The 24,490-nt window shown below is 44.2% G+C and overlaps 1 protein-coding gene across 1 annotated transcript; it reads right to left on the minus strand.

Moving 5' to 3' along the window:
* Positions 1-9,594: 9,594 nt before the first annotated feature.
* Positions 9,595-12,929, minus strand: LOC118389778 (early growth response protein 1-like). The gene is made up of 2 exons (XM_035779625.2): positions 12,295-12,929; positions 9,595-11,888 (listed from the first exon to the last, which is right to left on the minus strand). The coding sequence occupies exons 1-2, from the start codon at positions 12,503-12,505 to the stop codon at positions 10,579-10,581; spliced, it is 1,521 nt and encodes a 506-aa protein (XP_035635518.1). The 5' UTR covers positions 12,506-12,929; the 3' UTR covers positions 9,595-10,578.
* Between the last annotated feature and the right edge of the window lie 11,561 nt (positions 12,930-24,490).

The following is a 24,490-nucleotide window of genomic DNA, read 5'->3' on the forward strand; positions in this document are numbered from 1 at the left end:
CGGCACCGGAGGGGATGGCTGCCATTTTACGGGCTCCTAACCAATATGACTCCGGCACCGGAGGGATGGCTGCCATTTTACGGGCTCCTAACCAATATGACTCCGGCACCGGAGGATGGCTGCCATTTTACGGGCTCCTAACCAATATGACTCCGGCACCGGAGGGGATGGCTGCCATTTTACGGGCTCCTAACCAATATGACTCCGGCACCGGAGGATGGCTGCCATTTTACGGGCCTAACCAATATGACTCCGGCACCGGAGGGGATGGCTGCCATTTTACGGGCTCCTAACCAATATGACTCCGGCACCGGAGGGGATGGCTGCCATTTTACGGGCTCCTAACCAATATGACTCCGGCACCGGAGGGGATGGCTGCCATTTTACGGGCTCCTAACCAATATGACTCCGGCACCGGAGGGGATGGCTGCCATTTTACGGGCTCCTAACCAATATGACTCCGGCACCGGAGGGGATGGCTGCCATTTTACGGGCTCCTAACCAATATGACTCCGGCACCGGAGGGGATGGCTGCCATTTTACGGGCTCCTAACCAATATGACTCCGGCACCGGAGGGGATGGCTGCCATTTTACGGGCTCCTAACCAATATGACTCCGGCACCGGAGGATGGCTGCCATTTTACGGGCTCCTAACCAATATGACTCCGGCACCGGAGGATGGCTGCCATTTTACGGGCTCTAACCAATATGACTCCGGCACCGGAGGGGATGGCTGCCATTTTACGGGCTCCTAACCAATATGACTCCGGCACCGGAGGATGGCTGCCATTTTACGGGCTCCTAACCAATATGACTCCGGCACCGGGGGATGGCTGCCATTTTACGGGCTCCTAACCAATATGACTCCGGCACCGGAGGATGGCTGCCATTTTACGGGCTCCTAACCAATATGACTCCGGCACCGGAGGGGATGGCTGCCATTTTACGGGCTCCTAACCAATATGACTCCGGCACCGGAGGATGGCTGCCATTTTACGGGCTCCTAACCAATACGACTCCGGCACCGGAGGGGATGGCTGCCATTTTACGGGCTCCTAACCAATACGACTCCGGCACCGGAGGATGGCTGCCATTTTACGGGCTCCTAACCAATACGACTCCGGCACCGGGAGGATGGCTGCCATTTTACGGGCTCCTAACCATACGACTCCGGCACCGGAGGATGGCTGCCATTTACGGGCTCCTAACCAATATGACTCCGGCACCGGAGGGGATGGCTGCCATTTTACGGGCTCCTTACGACTCCGGCACCGGAGGATGGCTGCCATTTTACGGGCTCCTAACCAATACGACTCCGGCACCGGAGGGGATGGCTGCCATTTTACGGGCGACTCCGGCACCGGAGGGGATGGCTGCCATTTTACGGGCTCCTAACCAATATGACTCCGGCACCGGAGGATGGCTGCCATTTTACGGGCTCCTAACCAATATGACTCCGGCACCGGAGGGGATGGCTGCCATTTTACGGGCTCCTAACCAATATGACTCCGGCACCGGAGGGATGGCTGCCATTTTACGGGCTCCTAACCAATACGACTCCGGCACCGGAGGGGATGGCTGCCATTTTACGGGCTCCTAACCAATACGACTCCGGCACCGGAGGGGATGGCTGCCATTTTACGGGCTCCTAACCAATACGACTCCGGCACCGGAGGGGATGGCTGCCATTTTACGGGCTCCTAACCAATACGACTCCGGCACCGGAGGGGATGGCTGACGGGCTCCTAACCAATACGACTCCGGCACCGGAGGGGATGGCTGCCATTTTACGGGCTCCTAACCAATACGACTCCGGCACCGGAGGGGATGGCTGCCATTTTACGGGCTCCTAACCAATACGACTCCGGCACCGGAGGGGATGGCTGCCATTTTACGGGCTCCTAACCAATATGACTCCGGCACCGGAGGGGATGGCTGCCATTTTACGGGCTCCTAACCAATATGACTCCGGCACCGGAGGGGATGGCTGCCATTTTACGGGCTCCTAACCAATATGACTCCGGCACCGGAGGATGGCTGCCATTTTACGGGCTCCTAACCAATATGACTCCGGCACCGGAGGATGGCTGCCATTTTACGGGCTCCTAACCAATATGACTCCGGCACCGGAGGATGGCTGCCATTTTACGGGCTCCTAACCAATATGACTCCGGCACCGGAGGGGATGGCTGCCATTTTACGGGCTCCTAACCAATATGACTCCGGCACCGGAGGATGGCTGCCATTTTACGGGCTCCTAACCAATATGACTCCGGCACCGGAGGGGATGGCTGCCATTTTACGGGCTCCTAACCAATATGACTCCGGCACCGGAGGGGATGGCTGCCATTTTACGGGCTCCTAACCAATATGACTCCGGCACCGGAGGATGGCTGCCATTTTACGGGCTCCTAACCAATATGACTCCGGCACCGGAGGGGATGGCTGCCATTTTACGGGCTCCTAACCAATATGACTCCGGCACCGGAGGGGATGGCTGCCATTTTACGGGCTCCTAACCAATATGACCCCGGCACCGGAGGGGATGGCTGCCATTTTACGGGCTCCTAACCAATATGACTCCGGCACCGGAGGGGATGGCTGCCATTTTACGGGCTCCTAACCAATATGACTCCGGCACCGGAGGGGATGGCTGCCATTTTACGGGCTCCTAACCAATACGACTCCGGCACCGGAGGGGATGGCTGCCATTTTACGGGCTCCTAACCAATACGACTCCGGCACCGGAGGGGATGGCTGCCACGGGCTTTACGACGGGCGGAGGGGATGGCTGCCATTTTACGGGCCTAAATACGACTCCGGCACCGGAGGGGATGGCTGCCATTTTACGGGCGACTCCGGCACCGGAGGATGGCTGCCATTTTACGGGCTAACCAATACGACTCCGGCACCGGAGGGATGGCTGCCATTTTACGGGCTCCTAACCAATACGACTCCGGCACCGGAGGGATGGCTGCCATTTTACGGGCTCCTAACCAATACGACTCCGGCACCGGAGGGGATGGCTGCCATTTTACGGGCTCCTAACCAATATGACTCCGGCACCGGAGGGGATGGCTGCCATTTTACGGGCTCCTAACCAATACGACTCCGGCACCGGAGGATGGCTGCCATTTTACGGGCTCCTAACCAATATGACTCCGGCACCGGAGGGGATGGCTGCCATTTTACGGGCTCCTAACCAATACGACTCCGGCACCGGAGGGGATGGCTGCCATTTTACGGGCTCCTAACCAATACGACTCCGGCACCGGAGGGGATGGCTGCCATTTTACGGGCTCCTAACCAATATGACTCCGGCACCGGAGGGGATGGCTGCCATTTTACGGGCTCCTAACCAATACGACTCCGGCACCGGAGGGGATGGCTGCCATTTTACGGGCTCCTAACCAATACGACTCCGGCACCGGAGGGGATGGCTGCCATTTTACGGGCTCCTAACCAATACGACTCCGGCACCGGAGGATGGCTGCCATTTTACGGGCCTCCTAACCAATATGACTCCGGCACCGGGAGGATGGCTGCCATTTTACGGGCTCCTAACCACGACTCCGGCACCGGAGGGGATGGCTGCCACTAACCAATATGACTCCGGCACCGGAGGATGGCTGCCATTTTACGGGCTCCTAACCAATATGACTCCGGCACCGGAGGGGATGGCTGCCATTTTACGGGCTCCTAACCAATATGACTCCGGCACCGGAGGATGGCTGCCATTTTACGGGCTCCTAACCAATATGACTCCGGCACCGGAGGATGGCTGCCATTTTACGGGCTCCTAACCAATATGACTCCGGCACCGGAGGGGATGGCTGCCATTTTACGGGCTCCTAACCAATATGACTCCGGCACCGGAGGGGATGGCTGCCATTTTACGGGCTCCTAACCAATATGACTCCGGCACCGGAGGGGATGGCTGCCATTTTACGGGCTCCTAACCAATATGACTCCGGCACCGGAGGGGATGGCTGCCATTTTACGGGCTCCTAACCAATATGACTCCGGCACCGGAGGATGGCTGCCATTTTACGGGCTCCTAACCAATATGACTCCGGCACCGGAGGGGATGGCTGCCATTTTACGGGCTCCTAACCAATATGACTCCGGCACCGGAGGGGATGGCTGCCATTTTACGGGCTCCTAACCAATATGACTCCGGCACCGGAGGGGATGGCTGCCATTTTACGGGCTCCTAACCAATATGACTCCGGCACCGGAGGGGATGGCTGCCATTTTACGGGCTCCTAACCAACTGTGCTATTTTTTTTCCCGCATTTGTTTGTAACTTGTTTTGTACATAAAGTTTCTGCTAACTGTCTCTTATGACCAAAAAGATCTTCTGGACATCAGAACAGAGATTACTCACCTCGAACTGGATGAAGATTTTTTCTATAATGAGTCCGACGCGAAGGATATAATGCTTCCCCGAGACCAGGCCCAAATCCCTGTCATTTACGTGATGAAAATAGAGAGATACGAGGGGCGGAGGTCGGAGTGCCTTGTGAGGATTCGTAGGTGAGTGAGTAAATCGCCACTACCATCCATTCTATTGGCCAACGCGCAATGATTGGAGAATAAACTGGATTATCTACAACCAAGACTATCCTACAAACGGGACATTACAAACTGTATTATCTAATCTTTCACCGAGTCATGGCTGAACGTCAAAATGGATAATATAGAGCTGGCTGGGTTTTCTGTGCATCAGGAGGACAGAGCAACTACACTACCGTTCAAAGGTTTGGGGACACTTCGATACCGGCACTAAGACCGCACTCAACGAGCTGTATAAAACCATAAGCAAACAAGAATATGCTCATCCAGAAGCGGCGCTCCTAGTGGCCGGGGACTTTAATGCAGGTGAACTTAAATCCATTTTACCTCATTTCTACCAGCATGTCACATGTGCAACTTTACATGTGCAACTTTACATGTGCAACTTTACCCCTGTACAAATGACCTCGACTAACCTGTACCCCTGCACATTGACTCGGTACCGGTACCTACTGTATGTAGCCTCATTACTAACCTGTACCCCCGCACATTGACTCGGTACCGGTACCTACTGTATATAGCCTCATTACTAACCTGTACCCCCGCACATTGACTCGGTACCCCCTGTATATAGCCTCATTATTGTTAGGTAAACCTATTTCTTTAACTCTATTTCTTCAACTGCATTGTTGGTTAAAGGCTTGTAAGTAAGCATTTCACGGTAAGATGTTGTATTCGGCGTACGTGACAAATACGATTTGATTTGATTTGAAAGTAGAATCTTGTAAAACTGAGTTTCTAATAGGTTGTGCAATTCCCAGCATGAAAAAGCCTTTGCCATGCCTTGAGTTAGGGCACACACTGCATACTCCCCGTGTCTGGTTGTGAGTTGAATGGGGCTGCAGGTCAGTGTCGGACCAGAGAGCCTGTGGTTGAGAGGCCCTTGAGGCCCACTTGTTGCTCTGCCAAAAGGTGGGTGGAAAGACCTCCATGGCTCCTCACCCTCTTAATCATTTATGTAATGGCTCCAGAATCCAGACAAATACTGCAGATGGGAAATATGGCAAAAGCCTAGTGAGGTTTGAGGTGTGGAACAGTTTGAGTATCCCTTCTTCTCTTTAATACAAACACTTTTTTATAATATTATTATTATTATTACTTTTTATTCTCTGACATTAACTAATACTGATTCCTGAAAATAAGTCCAAGCTAATAGAATAAAATATAAAATTGTGAATTTGCAAGTGGGTGTGTGGTGGTGACGAAATTCACAAATCTGCCAGATCTTTATATCAGACCTATTTACACAAACTGTGTCATAAACAAAATCTTGTCCAAACCAATTTGTCATGGATGTTAGTCATTCGATCAAGTCTCCACGGCTATGGGAAGATGTGACAAGCCTTGTGATTTATCATTGCAGATATTTCCCACCATGCGATGTCACGTCCTATTACAACAGAGGGCTATGGTCCCATGTCCACAATGACCCTCTGTGTTCTAGCTCCTGGGATCTAAATCTACTACAATCATTCATTCAATAAGCAAGTGAAAAGTATGAAATCATCAATTACTGTAAAACCCTCCGTCTTTTCCAGTTGTAAATTCCAAGCAGATTATTTAATGGATTGGAAACTTATCGAGAACATTGTGATATCCATTACCTAGTCTGGTCACATTATAGGATGGTTTCTGACATAGACTACATAAAAAAAAAGGTTGAATCTAACGTAACATATTCAAGTCTCCATGCCATATGCTCCCATCACTACAGTGGCTTGATAGAGAGGAATCAGTGTTAGAGCCCAGCGGAGAGTTTCTCCTGTAATGAGGCCATAGTGCTGATAGAAAGCAGGACTGAAAGAAAACACCAGAAATTTATTTTTGGATCTATTTCAAAAGCACATGGTCGTTATAACTTCACGCTACTGTTAGTTCATGAACTTGGAAGTAATACACCTCATTTACATTTTGTTGCCTTGGTTATAGCCTGTCGTTATCCAGTGTTTTATCTGACATTTGGTTTGAGAGAGATATTTCACTGCACTGTGGGGGTAATATTAGATCATTTGGAAGGAATCAAAAAAATGTCCAGGTTTATTTGGTCCTCTACGTCACCTATCCTTGTGTAATTCTATCGCGTCTATTCTTTCTACTCTGTGTTAACTGAAAATGTATCAAACTTGGTAATAAACATTGCATGTTATTTCTGCCGGCAGCTCCTATAAGCTTTAGGGTTCGTTTGAATAAGCAGTTCTGCTACGTTATTGTGTAACGTAAATGTGTTTTTCTCGATTACACCATTGCTCCTTTAAAACCTTGGTGACAAAAGGTTTGTCTACAATCCTCAATGGTGAAGGGATTCGACAGCAACAACGCGTTATTAAAGGCATCCTTAAAAGAACACTAGCAACACTTATACAGTGTCTTCAGAAGGTATTCAGACCCCTTGACTTATTCCACATTTTGTTGTGTTACAGACTGAATTCAAAGTAAATTGACTTGTTCCTCACCCATCTACACACAATACCTATATAATGATAAAGTGAACACATTTTAATACAGTTTAGCAAATTTATTGAAAATGAAATATAGAAATATCTCTTTTGCATAAGTATTCGCACCGCTGAGTCAACACATGTTAGAATAACCTCAGGCAGTGATTACAGCAGTGAGGCTTTCTGGGTAAGTCTCTTTTTAAAATTCTTCAAGCTCTTTCAACTTGGTTGTTGATCATTGCAAGACAGCTATTTGCAATTCTTACCTATAGATTTTCAAGCCGATTTAAGTCAACATTTAAAAACTTGGCCACTCAGGAACATTCACTGTCATCCTGGTAAGCAACTTCAGTGTATATTTGGCCTTGTGTTTTAGATTATTGTCCTGCTGAAAGGTGAATCTGTCTCACCGTGTCTGTTGGAAAGCAGACTGAACAACGCTTTCCATAAGGTTTTTGCCTGTGCTTAGATCCATTCCATTTCTTGTCAAAGACTCTTTGCCTTTGACAAGCATAACTATAACATGATGCAGCCACCACCATGCTTGAACATATGAAGAGGGGTACTCAGTAATTTGTTGTGTTGGATTTGCCCCAAAAATAACACTTTGGATTCAGGACAAAAAGTTTATTTGCAACATGTTTTGCAGTATTACTTTAGTTCCTTGTTGTAAACAGGATGCATGTTTTTTAAATATTTTTATTCTGTACAGGCTTCCTTCTTTTCACTCTGTCATTTGTATTGTGGAGTAACTACCATGTTGTTGATCCATCCTCAGTTTTCTCCTATCACAGAACATTAAACTCTGTAACTGTTTTAAAGTCACCATTGGCTTCATGGTCAAATTTCCTTCCTCTCTGGCAACTGAGTTAGGAAGGAGGCCTGTATCTTTGTAGTGACTGGGTGTATTGATACACCATCCAAAGTGTAATTAATAACTTCACCATAATCAAAGAGATATTCAATGTCTGCTTTTTTGTATTTTTGTAATCTTTTTTTTATACCTGGGGTGGCAGGTAGCCTAGTGGTTAGAGTGTTGGTCCAGTAACTGAAAGGTTGCTAGATTGAATCCCTGAGCTGACAAGGTAAACATCTGTCGTTCTGCCCCTGAACAAAGCAGTTAACCCACTGTTCCCCGGTAGGCCGTCATTGTAAAATAAGAATTGGTTCTTAACTGACTTTCCTGGTTAAATAATGTAATATACCAATAGGTGCCCTTCTTTGTGAGGTACAGCACAAACCACCCTGTTGTTTTGTGGCTGAATCATCGTTTTAAAATGTCAACGAGGAACCTTACAGATAAATGTACGTGTGGTGTGCAGAGATGAGGTAGACGTTCAAAAATCACCTTAAACACTATTGATTCACACAGAGTTCGTTCATGCAACTTATGTGACTTGTTCAACTTATTTAGGATTTCCATAACAAAGGTGTTGAATACTTAATGACTCAAGACATTGCAGCTTTTCATATTTGATTAATTTGTAAACATTTCTAAAAAACATAATTCCACTTTGACATTATGGGTATTGTGTGTAAGCCAGTGACACAAAATCTAAATTCAGGCTGTATGTGGAATAAGTCAAGGTGTATGAAGACATTGTGAAGGCACTGTAATTGGCTAACAACATCCCACATGGGATCTATGAGCTGACAGTGTGTGTGAGAGTTGACAGAAGCTTGGAAGAGACCTAAAACTGTTGTCCTGTTACAACACCAGATGTCCCCCTAATTGCACCCTTTTCCTTAAACACTGACAGTACAAAACATTAGGAACACGTTCCTAATATTGAGTTGAACACCCCCAACTTTTTACCTCGGAACAGTCTCAATTTGTCAGGTGTCGAACGTGTTCCACAGGGATTCTGGCCCATGTTGATTCCAATGCTTCCCACAGTTGTGTCAAGGTGTCTGGATGGCCTTTGGGTGGTTCTACTAAGCAGTGTTGCAGTTCCAAACAGCGTTGCGTCTGGCACCTACTACCGTACTCTGTTCAACGGCACGGAAATCTTTTGTCTTTCCCCATTCACCCTCTGAATGGCACACATACAAAATCCATGTCTCAATTGTCTCAAGGCTTAAAAAATCCTTCTTTAACCTGTCTTCTCCCCTTCATCGACACTGATTGAAGTGGATTTAACATCAATAAGGGATCATAGCCTTCACCTGGATTGACCTGGTAGGTCTATGTCATGGAAAGAGCCGGTGTTCTTAATGTTTTGTGCACTGTGTCTATCACACTACTTACTTTTGACCAGGGCCCTGGGGAATATGGTGCCATTTGGGATACAACCAGCGTCAGGGAAGCACACATCACGACAACACTCAGTCGGACTCCTCTCAGATAGCGAGGGAAGAGAAGAGGGCCGCCACCACGATGCTTCTGCTCTATAAATTATCTAGTGGTCTTGGACATAAAATGCCATATTCTGGACTAATGTGTTTTTGCTCAGTTTAAATTACATTATTTTCTTTTCAACAAATACTATTAAATGTGTGCTTTTGGAGGTTTCATTCGAGTGTACGTCTCTGCTAAAAATTAGGCAAATATTGATATAGAACATTTGAATACAAACTCAATTTTATCATAATATATTGATATTTTATTAATATCCCTTTTCTTAAAGGATATCATGTACACCAATATCCTTGGCAGTTAAGCGCATTCAATGTCTTTAGAAACCAAAAACAGTCACTTGGTTTTACAATTACAAATAACCACAAAATAATGAACTGCATGTAAATAACATGCAAAAATCCCATGCCTACTCAGTAGGTAACAACATTTTGACTGCTGAATATGTACATATTTACACTTTCAATTATAAAAAAAATATATTTTTTCACTTCTATTCTTGTGTAAGCTATGATCGGTTCCCTCCAAATCATCCCTTACATTCCGTGAAGAACACACTTCACATTCTAAGGCTACTTCAGATGCAACGCATCCAAACCAAAAACAGACTTTAGTTTGCTGAGCTTCACAAAAAAAAGGCACAAAAAAAATGTTAATTAAAAATGATTTTTTTCATGAATCCATGTTGAAAAAGGAACAGGGAAGAGAGTACCAATGGGTAATATACAAAGCAATGGAAACAAAATGTGTCTTACAGTAAACATGCTTGAGTACGTCTCCAATAAAACGTGGTTTCACCATTGTTACTACATACGAGAAAACGTATTCAGAGAAACGTGGTGCCAACAAGTTCCCATGATACCATGTAAAGAACAATCATCTACAAAGTCAAAAAGGACACAGATACACTGATACACGGTCTGCATATCATCATCGTCTCTTTGAATTTCAGGCTGTCAGTATCAAAAAGTCCCACCAAAATCCTAATATCCTTTGCTCTCTACATATCAGAAGACTCGTTGAAGTACTGGGGTTGAGTTGAAGAGAGAAACCGTTCCCTTTCCATCCTCTGTCGCTATCGGTCACGTTTCATGATCATTAAGTGCTATACGAACACAGGGGGAGAAAAAGTGCCTTCGAAAAGGTAACAATGATGTTTGCTTGTTCTTTTCAAACAGAAATAAATGATAAGTAAAGATACGAAAGTCTTAGTAGATGTCAATGTTCTTTGGAGAGAGGGTGGACTGCAGGTCTGACTGAGGAGTGCCCACAGGGGAGCTGTAAATGTTTGTGGGGGAGCCGTACGAGGTGGATACGTGCGTTTGAAATGTACTGGAGGCTGAGGAGTACATGGTGTTGACTGATGGGGAGCCATAGGAGCTGTGCACCGGGGAGGAGTAGCAGGAGGGCACTGGGGAGGGGTATGAGGACGGCACTGGGGAGGGGTATGAGGAGCTGGGAGAGGGGTATGATGTGGAGGGGGAGGTGTACCCTGAGACTGGGGAAGGGATGGCCATGGGGGCGGACCCTGCCTTCTCCACCTTCTTGTCCTTCTGCCTCAAGTGGATCTTGGTGTGCCGTTTTCGTTCATCGCTGCGGGCAAACTTGCGGCCGCAGATGTCGCAGGGGAAGGGCTTCTCGCCCGTGTGCGTGCGGATGTGCGTGGTCAGGTGGTCGCTGCGGCTGAAGTTGCGCATGCAGATGCGGCACTGGAAGGGCTTTTGGCCCGTGTGGATGCGGATGTGGCGTGTCAGCTCGTCTGAACGGGAGAATCGGCGGACGCACGTTTCCATGGGGCAGGCGTAGGGCCGCTCGTGAGGCGGAGTCTTGCACTGGCGGTTGGGGTACTTGCGCATGCGGCTGGGCTTCACCAGCTGAGACTGGTAGGAGCCCTTCAGGTCCTGAGAATCAGGCTTCACCAGCTGAGACTGGTAGGAGCCCTTCAGGTCCTGAGAACCAGTCTGTGTGGCGAAAGCCTTGATGGTGGAAAGAGGCGTGAGGGAGAGCTGCTGCTGGATGCTCTGACACTGGAAAGGCTTCTGGTCAGGGGGAAGCAAGCTGATCTCACCCTGCTGCTGAGGAAATAGATAGTCTGGTATCATGGGCAGAGACATGTTGGGGGAGCATGTCTTGCTGCTGGGGTAGGCGGGTGGTGGGTACTGGACTGAGCTGTTTGAGGGGCTGGAAAAGGACTGGTTGGAGTCAGGGAAGAGGTCAGGGCTGACGCTGCAGTAGGTGGTGCTGGTGTCGCCGATTTGGATGGGCCAGCTCACGGTGTGGGAGGAGGAGCTGGCCGGAGCAGCAGAGGAGCATGGGGCAGCTGAGGTGGGTGGTTGGGACATGCCCATTAGCCCACTGACCAGGTTGTATAATGGCTCTGGCCACAGGCTGTTGCTGCAACTGGTTGCAGGCTCCAGGGTGAACCTCCCTGTGTAGGAGACGGAAGGCAGGCGAGGGGTTGAGTAGGTCTGCTCCATGAGAGACTTCTCACAGCCGATAGAGATATCATGCAATGTATCTGAAAGAACAAGCAGCGAGCGTTAAACATAACATTGACATTTTCTACAGATGGCAGACCCCCCTGCTGCTGGGGGGGGTGAGCACAGGACAATCCTGCTGGCTCATACAAAATACACCCCACATCACATTACTAGGAGCAAATGCTGACACACTACAAGATCATTTAAATCATCAAAAAAATAAATACCAGTATAGCTCTAAGCACTATAATAGTAATAATTATTTTGTAAAGCTATTTATTATTTATCAAAACCTCTTAGCTTATTCATATTTTTTTTGCATGGACTGCAGGCTATGTCAGAACTGAAATGCAACCTCATTGATTATGCGCATTGCCATGTAATATTTCTGAGTGTGTATGATGTATAAAACCATAAAGAGTTAGGAGTTGGAGCAGCCCTTACCTCCAGTCAGATGGTTGTATGAGTCTCCTGGCTCCCCGGTACCAAAGCCTACACCGTCTGGTGCAGAGGCAGTCAGGAAGGGGGTCCCTGTTGAGTGGAGCAACATCATCTCCTCCAGCTTGGGGTAGCTGTCCATGGGAGAGTAGGAGAAGCCCAGTGGGTCTGAGATCTGCAGGGCTGAGGGGAGCATCTCTGTCTTGGCTGCAGCCATGGTGCTGTACGCCGGTGCTCTGACTGTATGGAGAAACAGAGGAGGTGGAGACGCAGCTGACGCTGCAGCTTTTTGTCTCAGGTGAGAGGAGATTACCAGCCAGTTGAATATGCTGCTGCTGCTCTTGTTGAGGAGGATGGTCTGAGGAATCCAATGCTGTAAAATCTGCAAGACTTTGCTGCATTCAATTTCGCAAAAGTTCCCAGTCTTCAATAACGATCTTGTGGTTCATTCATTCCCATAACGGTAGGAATTAAAACATTTGTTTTCCTTCTAGTTATCCCGATTTGTAATAAAGAAATGTGTAGTTGTGTTTTCCCTTTTCATTAACTTTTTCGCCTTTAGTTCACGTGTTTGGTAAGAATAATTTCGCTAACGTACTACGGTGCTTCCTGCTCTGTACTGACATGAGCTCTGTTAAACTCCGAGGGCTGTTTCACTAGGCTGAGGATTCCCACCACTTTATAAAGCCTCTTGCCGTGACGTAGATGTTCAAATAAGGACAGGAGGAAGACCATATTTAGACAGAGCAGTTGAGGACACCGAAGGCTTGTCGGAATAAATGGGGAGAGCTGGAGACTGTTTATCAACATATTCTGCAATATTCACAGATTTCACACGGTGCATATTATAACAAAAATAGTTTTAATCTAGAAATACACGACGGTTGCTGCTGCTTTGCCGTGGTTTTCGGAGTAAATGCACACGTCCTATCTGTGCAGCGCACCGCCATTGCCGGAAACCCCAGCCACGACATGCCATATAAGGTCTTGCCTTCACAAGGATCCGTTCCGGTGGGTTTCCACTTCCTTGTCCTTATTAGGAATTTCCCGGGGAGGGGGGTAATACTAAACTGAGCAGAGCTCGGCAATAAATGTGCGAGACCTGCTCAGATCCAGCAAGTTTTGAGGAAATAACTCATGTCTGCACCGAAAGCAATGCTGATTTGTATTTGTTTATTTATTTATCTCAGCTTTATTTAACCAGGTAGGCCAGTTGAGAACAAGTTCTCATTTTACAACTGGGACCTGGCCAAGATAAAGCAAAGCAGTGCGACACAAACAACAACACAGAGTTACACATGGGATAAACAAACATACAGTCAATGTCGCGAAATGTTGAGTGGAATTTGATGCACATACATTCCAAGGGGCCATTAAAACTATGCTAGTGAGAATCATTGTAAATAGGCTACTTTTAAAAATAAATCATTGTTGTAATCAAATCAAAGTTTATTTGTCATGTGTGCTGAATACAACAGGTCACCTTACAGTGAAATGCTTACTTACAGGCTCTAACCAATAGTGCAAAAAATGTATTAGGTGAACAATAGGTAGGTAAAGAAATAAAACAACAGTAAAAAGACAGGCTTTATACAGTAGCGAGGCTATAACAGCAGCGAGGCTATATACAGACACCGGTTAGTCAGGCTGATTGAGGTAGTATGTACATGTAGATATGGTTAAAGTGACTATGCATATATGATGAACAGAGAGTAGCAGTAGCGTAAAAGAGGGGTTGGTGGGTGGCGGGACACAATGCAGATAGCCTGGTTAGCCAATGTGCTGGAGCACTGGTAAAGTAACTATGCATATATGATAAACAGAGAGTAGCAGCAGCGTAATGCAATAGATCACAACACAACGACATTTCACGCGGCTCGGTGACAGGTCAATGATATTTAATATAAACTTTAAGAAGTCAAATGTGTCAATTTATTTAAACGGCCGCAGAAACATTTCCTTCCACAAAATGTCAATATATTTTTAGGAAGACTCACTCAATGAAATATGCATTGTGAGATGTACAAGGTGGTGCAAGATGTTTTGCGCAAATCAGGTGGCTTATTCTATTCTTGGGCACTTTGTCCCCAAATCAAATCGTATTACATTAAATTGTTCATGGCAGATTTGTAGGATGCACAAAATATTTCATTATACAGTACAGTATATCACTAAACCTGTGATCGCATAAGCTTTCTTTATGTAGGCTATTGGGTGCCAAATCCTACTCTATTGCAGAGGGGTTTTTCTTGTTCAATACACGAGAGTCCCTTACTCCGCACTATCAATTTATTAGATACTATCTACTGTTGCATGGGAGCAATATGCTGATTAGGTGAGAAAGTGGTGCTGGGGGTTGCCCCGCGTTTGTAGCTCAAACAGTGGAAGAATTATGAAGAGCTCAAATATAACTTTACTGCAATCTTTAGGATAATATGTGAGTAAAATGTTGTTTTTTTAAAACACAAGTAACAGTGATCGATCCGATAGAGATCTGTTCTGTTCTGCCTTTGTTTTGTTTTCTATGGCGGTTCTCTGAAGTCAACCCGAGGGCGCAATAAAGCCTTCGACCAGCGATGTCTCAACTGAGCATGCTCCCTATTTCAATCTGTTTATCTGGGTCAGAGGTTCCTGGCAGACTTCCTTGATTTTGTGTTTGCGATGGGAAAATAGGCCAAAACAAAGCGGTCACATCTCTTCTAATGCCATCAAATGTTTTTTGATTGCATGAAAAGAGAAAGAAGTTAGAGGCTGGCAGAAGTCTTTCCTTGTACTCCAGTGGATAGGTGAAATAATCGTGCACTTTATGATAAAAGTATCAAACTTGGTACACTAATAATTGCTACCTTAAGGAACATTTTAAGGCTTGAGTGCAGTCTTGAAAGCCTTTCAGTCAACCATTTTATCAAAATGTTCACCATTCAGACTTTCTATTTGGATAAATAGAGTAAAATAATTTAAAACAATATCAAAATGACTTTTGAAATGTTGTGTACCTGTAATAATTTTTCAGTTGAAAGTGCTTGATGGCATATTTTGAAATTATGTAGGCCTGATTTGGTGTTTGAGGGTATTAAAAATACAAACATGTCTTTGTCAATATGTGTAAGCATATGCAGATACTGCATTTGGATGATGCATTTTATGCATATAAAATTATATTATTCAGTAGGTACAGTGCAAACATTGATTGAGAAATGAAATTAATTATTTTGCTCTCTGGAACCCCCAAAAATAACACTACAGCACTGATAGGTTAAATCTGCAATGACGCTATAGCTAAATATCTTTATTTAGACTTTTCATTACTTGTGAAGGCTGAAAGGTTTCATCATAAAAACATTTTGTTATCATGGGTTACCAGTCTTTCTGCTTGACATAATGCATTCCTATGGGATTTTACCTAAAGTGATGTGTACACTTAAAAAAAAATTATCTAAAAGTGTTCTTCGGCTGTCCCCACAGAAGAACCCTTTGAAGAACCCTTTTTGGTTCCAGGTAGAACCCTTTTGGGTCCAGGTAGAACCCTTTTTGAGTTCCATCTAGAACACTTTACAAAGACTTCTACCTGGAACCAAAAAGGTTTCTACTTGGAACCAAAAAGGGTTCTTCAAAGGGTTCTTTTGGAACCCCTTTTCTAAGAGTGTACAGGGCAGGTTTCCTGTCACATTTCTTAAAATTGACACAAAACAGAATATCATACACTAGTGTATATATACAAAAGTATGTGGACATCCCTTCAAATGAGCGGATTCTACTATTTCAGCCACACCCGTTGTTGTATAAAACAGGTGTATAAAATCAAACACACAGCCATGCAATCTCCATAGACAAACATTGTCAGTAGACTGGCCTTACTTAAGAACTCATTTACTTTCAACGTGGCACCATCATATGATGTCAAATTTCCAACAAGTCCGTCCGTCAAATTTCTGCACTGCTAAAGCTGTCCCAGTCAACTGTAAGTGCTGTTATTGTGAAGTGGAAACGTCTAGGCTCAGCCACAAAGTGGTAGACCGCACAAGCTCACAGAGAACGGGACCACCGAGTGCTGAAGCATTTAGTGTGTAAAAATCTTCTGTCCTCAGTTGCGTCACCCGCTACCGAGTTCCAAACTGCCTCTGGAAGCACTATAGCCAAAAAATACTTCTCAAGACATGCCATTTTTTGGGGGGTTTAGTAGCTGGACTATCATCAAAATGACCTTAATATGAATCCACATTAAGGTTTATTTAGTGGGTAGATAACATTAAAAAGTAATTTTGTTGATTTTGTTTGGAATTATTTTACCCTATTTTCTTCTAAAAGAAAATCAGAATGGCAGCCATTTTATTAAAATGGCCACCCTGGTTGACTGCCAAGTTTTCCAGACTGCCTTCAATCTTTAAAATGTTCCTTAAAGTATCTAGTAATAATGTACCAAGTTTGATACTTTTATCATGAAGTGCATGATCTTGGATATATTTGGGTATATCTGCTGGACTAATAGGTTAGTGTTTCTGCAGTAGGCTGCTACGTGACTAATCTCGTTCCTAGACACTTCCGCCCAAATGCGCTGTGCACAATAACCCTAACCCAAAGGTTGTTATGTCATCTGTCCTACTTTCTGACTCGGGTCCAGTCCAGGGATTCACTCTCAAGCATTAGTCTATCCAGCCTGCCTTCATTAGTCTATCCGGTCTGTCAGCCATTAGTCTATACAGCCTCTGGAGTTCTAAAATGGATTAAATAGTTTTTTCCCCCTCATCAATCTACACACAATACCTCATAATGACAAAGCAAAAAACAGATTTAATAAATTTTTGCAAATGTATTAAAAAAAAAAAAAAACGGAAATATCACATTTACATAAATGTTCAGACCCTTTCCTCAGTACTTTGTTGAAGCACCTTTGGCAGTGATTACAGCCTCAAGTCTTCTTGGGTTTGACGCCACCAGCTTGGCACACCTGTATTTGGGAAGTTTCTCCCATTCTTCTCTGCAGATCTTCTCAGGCTCTGTCAGGTTGGATGGAGAGAGTCGCTGCACAGCTATTTTCAGGTCTCTCCAGAGATGTTCGATCGGGCTCATGTCCGGGCTCTGGCTGGGCCACTCAAGGACATTCAGAGACTTGTCCCGAAGCCACTTCTGTGTTTTCTTGGCTGTGTGCTTAGGGTCGTTGTCCTGATGAAAGGTGAACCTTTGCCCAGTCTGAGGTCCTGAGCACTCTGGAGCAGGTTTTCATCAGAGATCTCTCTGTACTTTGCTCCATTCATCTTTCCCCTCGATCCTGACTAGTCTCCCAGTCCCTGCCGCTGAAAAACATCCCCACAGCATGATGCTTCCACCACCATGCTTCACCGTAGGGATGGTGCCAGGTTTCTGCCAGATGTGACGCTTGGCATTCAGGCCAAAGTGTTCAATCTTGTTTTCATCAGACCAGAGAGTATTGTTTATCATGGTCTGAGAGTCATTTAGGTGTCTTTTGGCAAACTCCAAGCGGACTGCCATGTGCCTTTTACTGAGGAGTGGCTTCCGTCTGGCCACTCTACCATAAAGGCCTGATAGGTGGAGTGCTGCAGAGATGGTTGTCCTTCTGGAAGGTTCTCCCATCTCCACAGAGGACTTCGGGAGCTTTGTCATATTGACCATTGGGTTCTTGGTCACCTCCCTAATCAAGGCCCTTGTCCTCTGATTGCTCAGTTTGGCCAGGCAGCCAGCTCTAGGAACTCTTCTTGGTAGTTCTTCCAGTTAAGAATGATGGAGGCCACTGTTTTTGGTACCCTTCCCCAGATCTGTGTCTTGACACAATCCTGTCTTGGAGCTCTTGACAAACAATTCCTTCGACCTCATGACTTGGTTTTTGCTCTGACATGCACTGTCAACTGTGGGACCTTATAGACAGGTGTGTGCCTTTCCAAATCATGTCCAATCATTTGAATTTACCACAGGTGGACTCCAATCAAGTTGTAGAAACATCTCAAGGGTGATCAATGGAAAAAGGGGGCACCTGAGCTCAAGTCTAATAGCAAAGGGTCTGAATACCTATGTACATAAGGTATTTCTGTTTTTATTTGTAATACATTTGCAAAAAAAATCTAAAACCCTGTTTTCACTTTATCATTATGGAGTATTGTGTGTAAATTGATGATCATTTTATTTTATTCATTTTTGATTATAGTGCTGTAACGTAACAAAATGTGGAAAAAGTCAAGGGGTCTGAATACTTTCCGAATTCTTTGTATGTGAGTAAATGTACAGCATAATGGCGATGCAATAGGTTTCTGATAGTTTTCTGAACAGTAATCATCTATTAAGTTCCCTCCAGGACATCTACAGCACTCAGTGTCACAGAAAGGCCAAGAAGATCATCAAGGACCTCAACCATCCGAGCCATACCCTGTTCAACGTCTAGAAGGTGAAAACATAACCCTTTTTGCACTATTGGTTATAGCCAATCACTCCGCTGTTTCCTGGCTGCAAAAATGTGAATAGTTTGCCTAATTTCAGTTTATGTATGGTATAGTATAGTGTATAGAATCATTGTACCATCTAAATATATTTTCCATTACCAAAAATATTGTATTTTCAGCTGTTTTAAGCTGGTGTGCAAAACCAAAAGTTAAAGCCCCAATACCAAAATGGGAATGGGAAGCATAGAAATGGCACACGTACATTAGAACCAATCTACCACTTATTAGACTTGCTTTCAATGAGAATGACAGATCTATAACACACATTTCTATGTGAGTCGCCCAAAAAGTTACATATTGCAGCTTTAAATACATGTAATTTTGTCCTTGAAACATTTACTTGAAATACAATAGAATTCCATTCATTACTATGGAGCACTGCTCCTACTGGAGAGTACCAATATGGCCGACCGTTGGCTTCAAAGCCTCTCAATGGCCAATACATAGAGTCTGCAAGGGTTTATATACATCATTGGTCAATACACACCATTCACATTCATATATATTTATGTATATTCCGGACTCTGATACTGCTAATTCTGATATGTCTTAATTTCTTCTTATTTTTTTTTTACTTTTAGATTATGTGTGCATTGTTATTGTATTGCTAGATATCCCTGCATTGTTGGAGCTAAAAACATAACCATTTCACTGCACCTAACATCTGTAAAACTGTGTATGCAACCAAGAAACTTTGATTTGATCTAATGTGAAGTTAAATCATGCAGGCCAGTATTTCAGATAAGAGAAGATGCAAGTGTAAAATACATACAGGGGTGGTACATCATTGGTTAAGAAAATTGTTGTGGTAAATTGTTGTGGTATTTTCCTTTTTTGGTTTGGGCGGAGGCGGGAAACCCTTCCCTCCCTCTCCTTAGCATCATTGTGTCCCCATGGCAACGGCCCATAAAGTGCAGCAGATAAGAGAGAGAGGAGAGCTTCCCTCGCTGACAGGACTTCTCCCTGTTGCAGGCTCACTCTCGGCTCTCCATCTTCTGCAGCTCTACGTAAAACACATGAACATCAGTCAGACTAGTCACGTGTCTAGTGTGTTTGCATTGGGCTCAGCTACAGGATGTCACCATGTTGGCAAAAACCGTACTATATTAAAAATGCACTGAGGTCGATTCACTGAGCAAGTTTTTAATTTTTATTTTTATTTCACCTTTATTTAACCAGGTAGGCCAGTTGAGAACAAGTTCTCATTTACAACTGCGACCTGGCCAAGATAAAGCAAAGCAGTGCGACACAAACAACAACACAGAATTACACATGGAATAAACAAAGTCAATAACACAATAGAAAAAATATATATACAGTGTGTACAAATGAGGTAAGATTAGGGAGGTAAGGTAATAAATAGGTCGTAGTGGTGAAGTAATTACAATTTAGCAGATTAACACTGGAGTGATAGATGTGCAGAAGATGAATGTGCAAGTAGAAATACTGGAGTGCAAAGGAGCAAAATTAATATAAAAAAATAACAATATGGGGATGAGGTAGTTGGATGGGCTATTTACAGATGGGCTATGTACAGGTGAAATCATCTGTGAGCTGCTCTGACAGCTGATGCTTAAAGTTAGTGAGGGAGATATGAGTCTCTGGCTTCAGGGATTTTTGCAATTTGTTCCAGTCATTGGCAGCAGAGAACTGGAAGGAAAGGCAGCCAAAGGAGGAAAAGTCTTTGGGGGTGACCAGTGAAATATACTTGCTGTAGTGTGTGCTACAAGTGGGTGCTGCTATGGTGACCAGTGAGCTGAGATAAGGCGGGGCTTTACCTAGCAAAGACTTACAGATGACCTGGAGCCAGTGGGTTTGGCAACAAATATGAAGCGAGGGCCAGCCAACGAGAGCATACAGGTCACAGTGGTGGCTAGTATATGAGGCTTTGGTGACAGAACGGATGGCACTGTGATAGACTGCATCCAATTTGCTGAGTAGAGAGTTGGAGGCTATTTTGTAAATGACATTGCCGAAGTCAAGGATCGGTAGGATGGTAAGTTTTACAAGGGTATGTTTGGCAGCATTTGTGAAGGATGCTTTGTTGCGAGATAGGAAGCCAATTCTAGATTTACTTTTGGATTGGAGATGCTTAATATGAGTCTGTAACGAGAGTTTACAGTCTAACCAGACACCTAGATATTTGTAGTTGTCCACATATTCTAAGTCAGAACCATCCAGAGATTGAACCCTGTGGCACCCCCATAGACACTGCCAGAGGTCCGGACAACAGGCCCTCCGATTTGACACACTGAACTCTGTCTGAGAAGTAGTTGGTGTACCAGGCAAGGCAATCATTTGAGAAATCAAGGCCGTTGAGTCTGCCGATAAGAATGTGATGATTGACAGAGTCGAAAGCCTTTGCCAGGTCGATGAATGCGACTGCACAGTATTGTCTTTTATCAATGGCGGTTATGATATTGTTTAGGACCTTGAGCGTGGCTGAGGTGCACCCATGACCAGCTCGGAAACCAGATTGCATAGCGGAGAAGGTACGGTGTTATTCAAAATGGTCGGTGATCTGTTTGTTAACTTGGCTTTCGAAGACCTTAGACAGAACTCTGCAGGCCTATATAATCACATAGTGGGGAGCATTACCAGTCTCCATGGTATCCATGTCATATGATCAGGGTATTTTTCTTAATAGAAATCTATTTTGAACTCATCATAAATAAGCCCTCGTAAATAAGTTCCCTGCACAATGATGATCATTAAGGATAATTGCAAACATTACACATTATTGGTCATTATGGAGCATTGCTAAAAAGACAATAGACGTGACAAGGTACAGTCTAATGGGGCAGCGGGGGGGGGTTCCATCTGAGATAATCTGCATCACATTTCGTCTTAACGTTTTACATTGTACCAGAGTTCACAACACAGGAAGTGATGATGTTTCCTGCTCTCCGTGTTGTCACAGCGGAATACCAGACCAGAGTCAAATGTATGAGCACAGCCTTTTCCCTTTCGTTCTATCACCCACAACTGAGCTTTTCACATTACACATCTCTTGAGTGTTATAGTTCTCAACAGATGTAATCTCCCAATGCTGATCGAGTGATCTTTCTGCATGGTCTTTTGTAGTCTTTTTGAAATTAATGTAACGACTATTCCAGGAAACAAACAGACACTTATTGGACTAGAAGGAGTGGTTGCTGTGCTGTAAGAGAATCAGATGTATAGACTTCCACTTAATACATTTGAGCTTTATGTTGATTTTATTAATTATGGACCAACATGCCCTTGGATGGACAATTGTACCTATTGTGTTCTTTCTTTCTTCATACTGAGTTGTCAATGATTTATCTATTTCTAGGAAAGAACACACAGAGTGAAACCAAAAAGTCCAAATGTAAATTCACATGTTATAAGATCAGAAAAGCCTTGTGACAAAGGGAGTCTGATTATCACTCCTGATTATCACTGGTCCTATTCAGAGGATGTCTGACTGGATAAGTGCTATTCACATCAATAAGGAAATAACTCCCCATTGTTTGTCATTAAACAGGCCTAGTAAAGACCATGTGATTTGCTAGAGAGGGACAGCGTACTGGAGCTCTTCCAAGAGGGCCATAATGTAGATGAGCTGCCCGTGCACGGTCCTCAGTGAATCACACAGACCAGGGCTTACTGTATATCAGTAAGTTAGCCATTGGCATGCGGTCAGTCGGGGGGCCTCTCTACTGTACAGCAGTTCCCCTCCAGGCCAAGACTGATTGATGGTCAACATAACACTACTCTGAATCTAGATGTAAAGACTAGTCTACTGCACAGTGCTACTACTTCACATAGTTATTTATTTATTATGAGGCCAGCGTGTTGTCACACTATCTCCTTGATTTCTATTGATATCGTGGGAGTGTCTGCATCCTCCCATTCATATTTATCTGTATCCTATTTCAATTGGAGTTATTATTCTTAGCAATGCCCTTGTATCAAAGGACGTCTGTGTTCTGACTTTAGAATGTATTTATTTATTTATTTTATATTTTTACTTTATATCTAGGAACAGTGGGTTACTAGTCCAACGCTCTAACCACTAGGCTAACCTGCCGCCCCCCGAATAGCTATAAGGTTAGTTAATAAGTTGGTGATCGCTCAGCTGTCTGAGTTTTACAGTGCTCATGTGTGTCAGGCCCAGTTGAGAGCCCGGTGGATCGTTCCACATCGGAGGAAGGCTAATGAGCTCACAGAAGTGGTGAGGAATGCTCATGAGCCCACAGAAGTGGTGAGGAAGGCTAAGGAGCCCACAGCAGTGGTGAGGAAGGCTAAGGAGCCCACAGAAGTGGTGAGGAAGGCTAAGGAGCCCACAGCAGTGGTGAGGAAGGCTAATGAGCCCACAGAAGTGGTGAGTAATGCTAAGGAGCCCACAGAAGGGGTGAGTAATGCTAAGGAGCCCACAGAAGGGGTGAGGCAGTCAACAACAGTTCCCAGCTACAATTGGCTGTTTTCACAGACCCCCATTCAGACTTAGAATGATATAACTCTTTCTATTTTCAGCCTCTCCATTCTTCCCTTTTCCTTTTAATAGGCTTTACTACTGAGGGCCAGCTCTGTGTCGGTCACTGGGTCTATATATATATATATATGGTAGTTATAACAGGCTTTACTACTGAGGGCCAGCTCTGTGTCGGTCACTGGGTCTATATATATATATATATATATATATATATATATATATGGTAGTTATAACAGGCTTTACTACTGAGGGCCAGCTCTGTGTCGGTCACTGGGTCTATATATATATATATATATATATATATATATATATATATATATATATATATATATGGTAGTTATAACAGGCTTTACTACTGAGGGCCAGCTCTGTGTCGGTCACTGGGTCTATATATATATATATATATATGGTAGTTATAACAGGCTTTACTACTGAGGGCCAGCTCTGTGTCGGTCACTGGGTCTATATATATATATATATATGGTAGTTATAACAGGCTTTACTACTGAGGGCCAGCTCTGTGTCGGTCACTGGGTCTATATATATATATATATATATATATATATATATATATATATATATATATATGTGTTAGTTATAACAGGCTTTACTACTGAGGGCCAGCTCTGTGTCGGTCACTGGGTCTATATATATATATATAGTATGGTAGTTATAACAGGCTTTACTACTGAGGGCCAGCTCTGTGTCGGTCACTGGGTCTATATATATATATATATATATGGTAGTTATAACAGGCTTTACTACTGAGGGCCAGCTCTGTGTCGGTCACTGGGTCTATATATATATATATATATGGTAGTTATAACAGGCTTTACTACTGAGGGCCAGCTCTGTGTCGGTCACTGGGTCTATATATATATATATATATATATATATATATATATATATATATATGTGTTAGTTATAACAGGCTTTACTACTGAGGGCCAGCTCTGTGTCGGTCACTGGGTCTATATATATATATATATATATATATATATATATATATATATATATATATATATATATATATATATATATATATATATATAAGCTCTGTGTCGGTCACTGGGTCTTTATATATACACTGCTCAAAAAAATAAAGGGAACACTAAAATAACACATCCTAGATCTTAATATTCTTATTAAATACTTTTTTCTTTACATAGTTGAATGTGCTGACAACAAAATCACACAAAAATGATCAATGGAAATCATATTTATCAACCCATGGAGGTCTGGATTTGGAGTCACACTCAAAATTAAAGTGGAAAACCACACTACAGGCTGA

This window comes from Oncorhynchus keta, chromosome 11 (genome assembly GCF_023373465.1).
Source record: "Oncorhynchus keta strain PuntledgeMale-10-30-2019 chromosome 11, Oket_V2, whole genome shotgun sequence".
Taxonomy (NCBI): domain Eukaryota; kingdom Metazoa; phylum Chordata; class Actinopteri; order Salmoniformes; family Salmonidae; genus Oncorhynchus; species Oncorhynchus keta.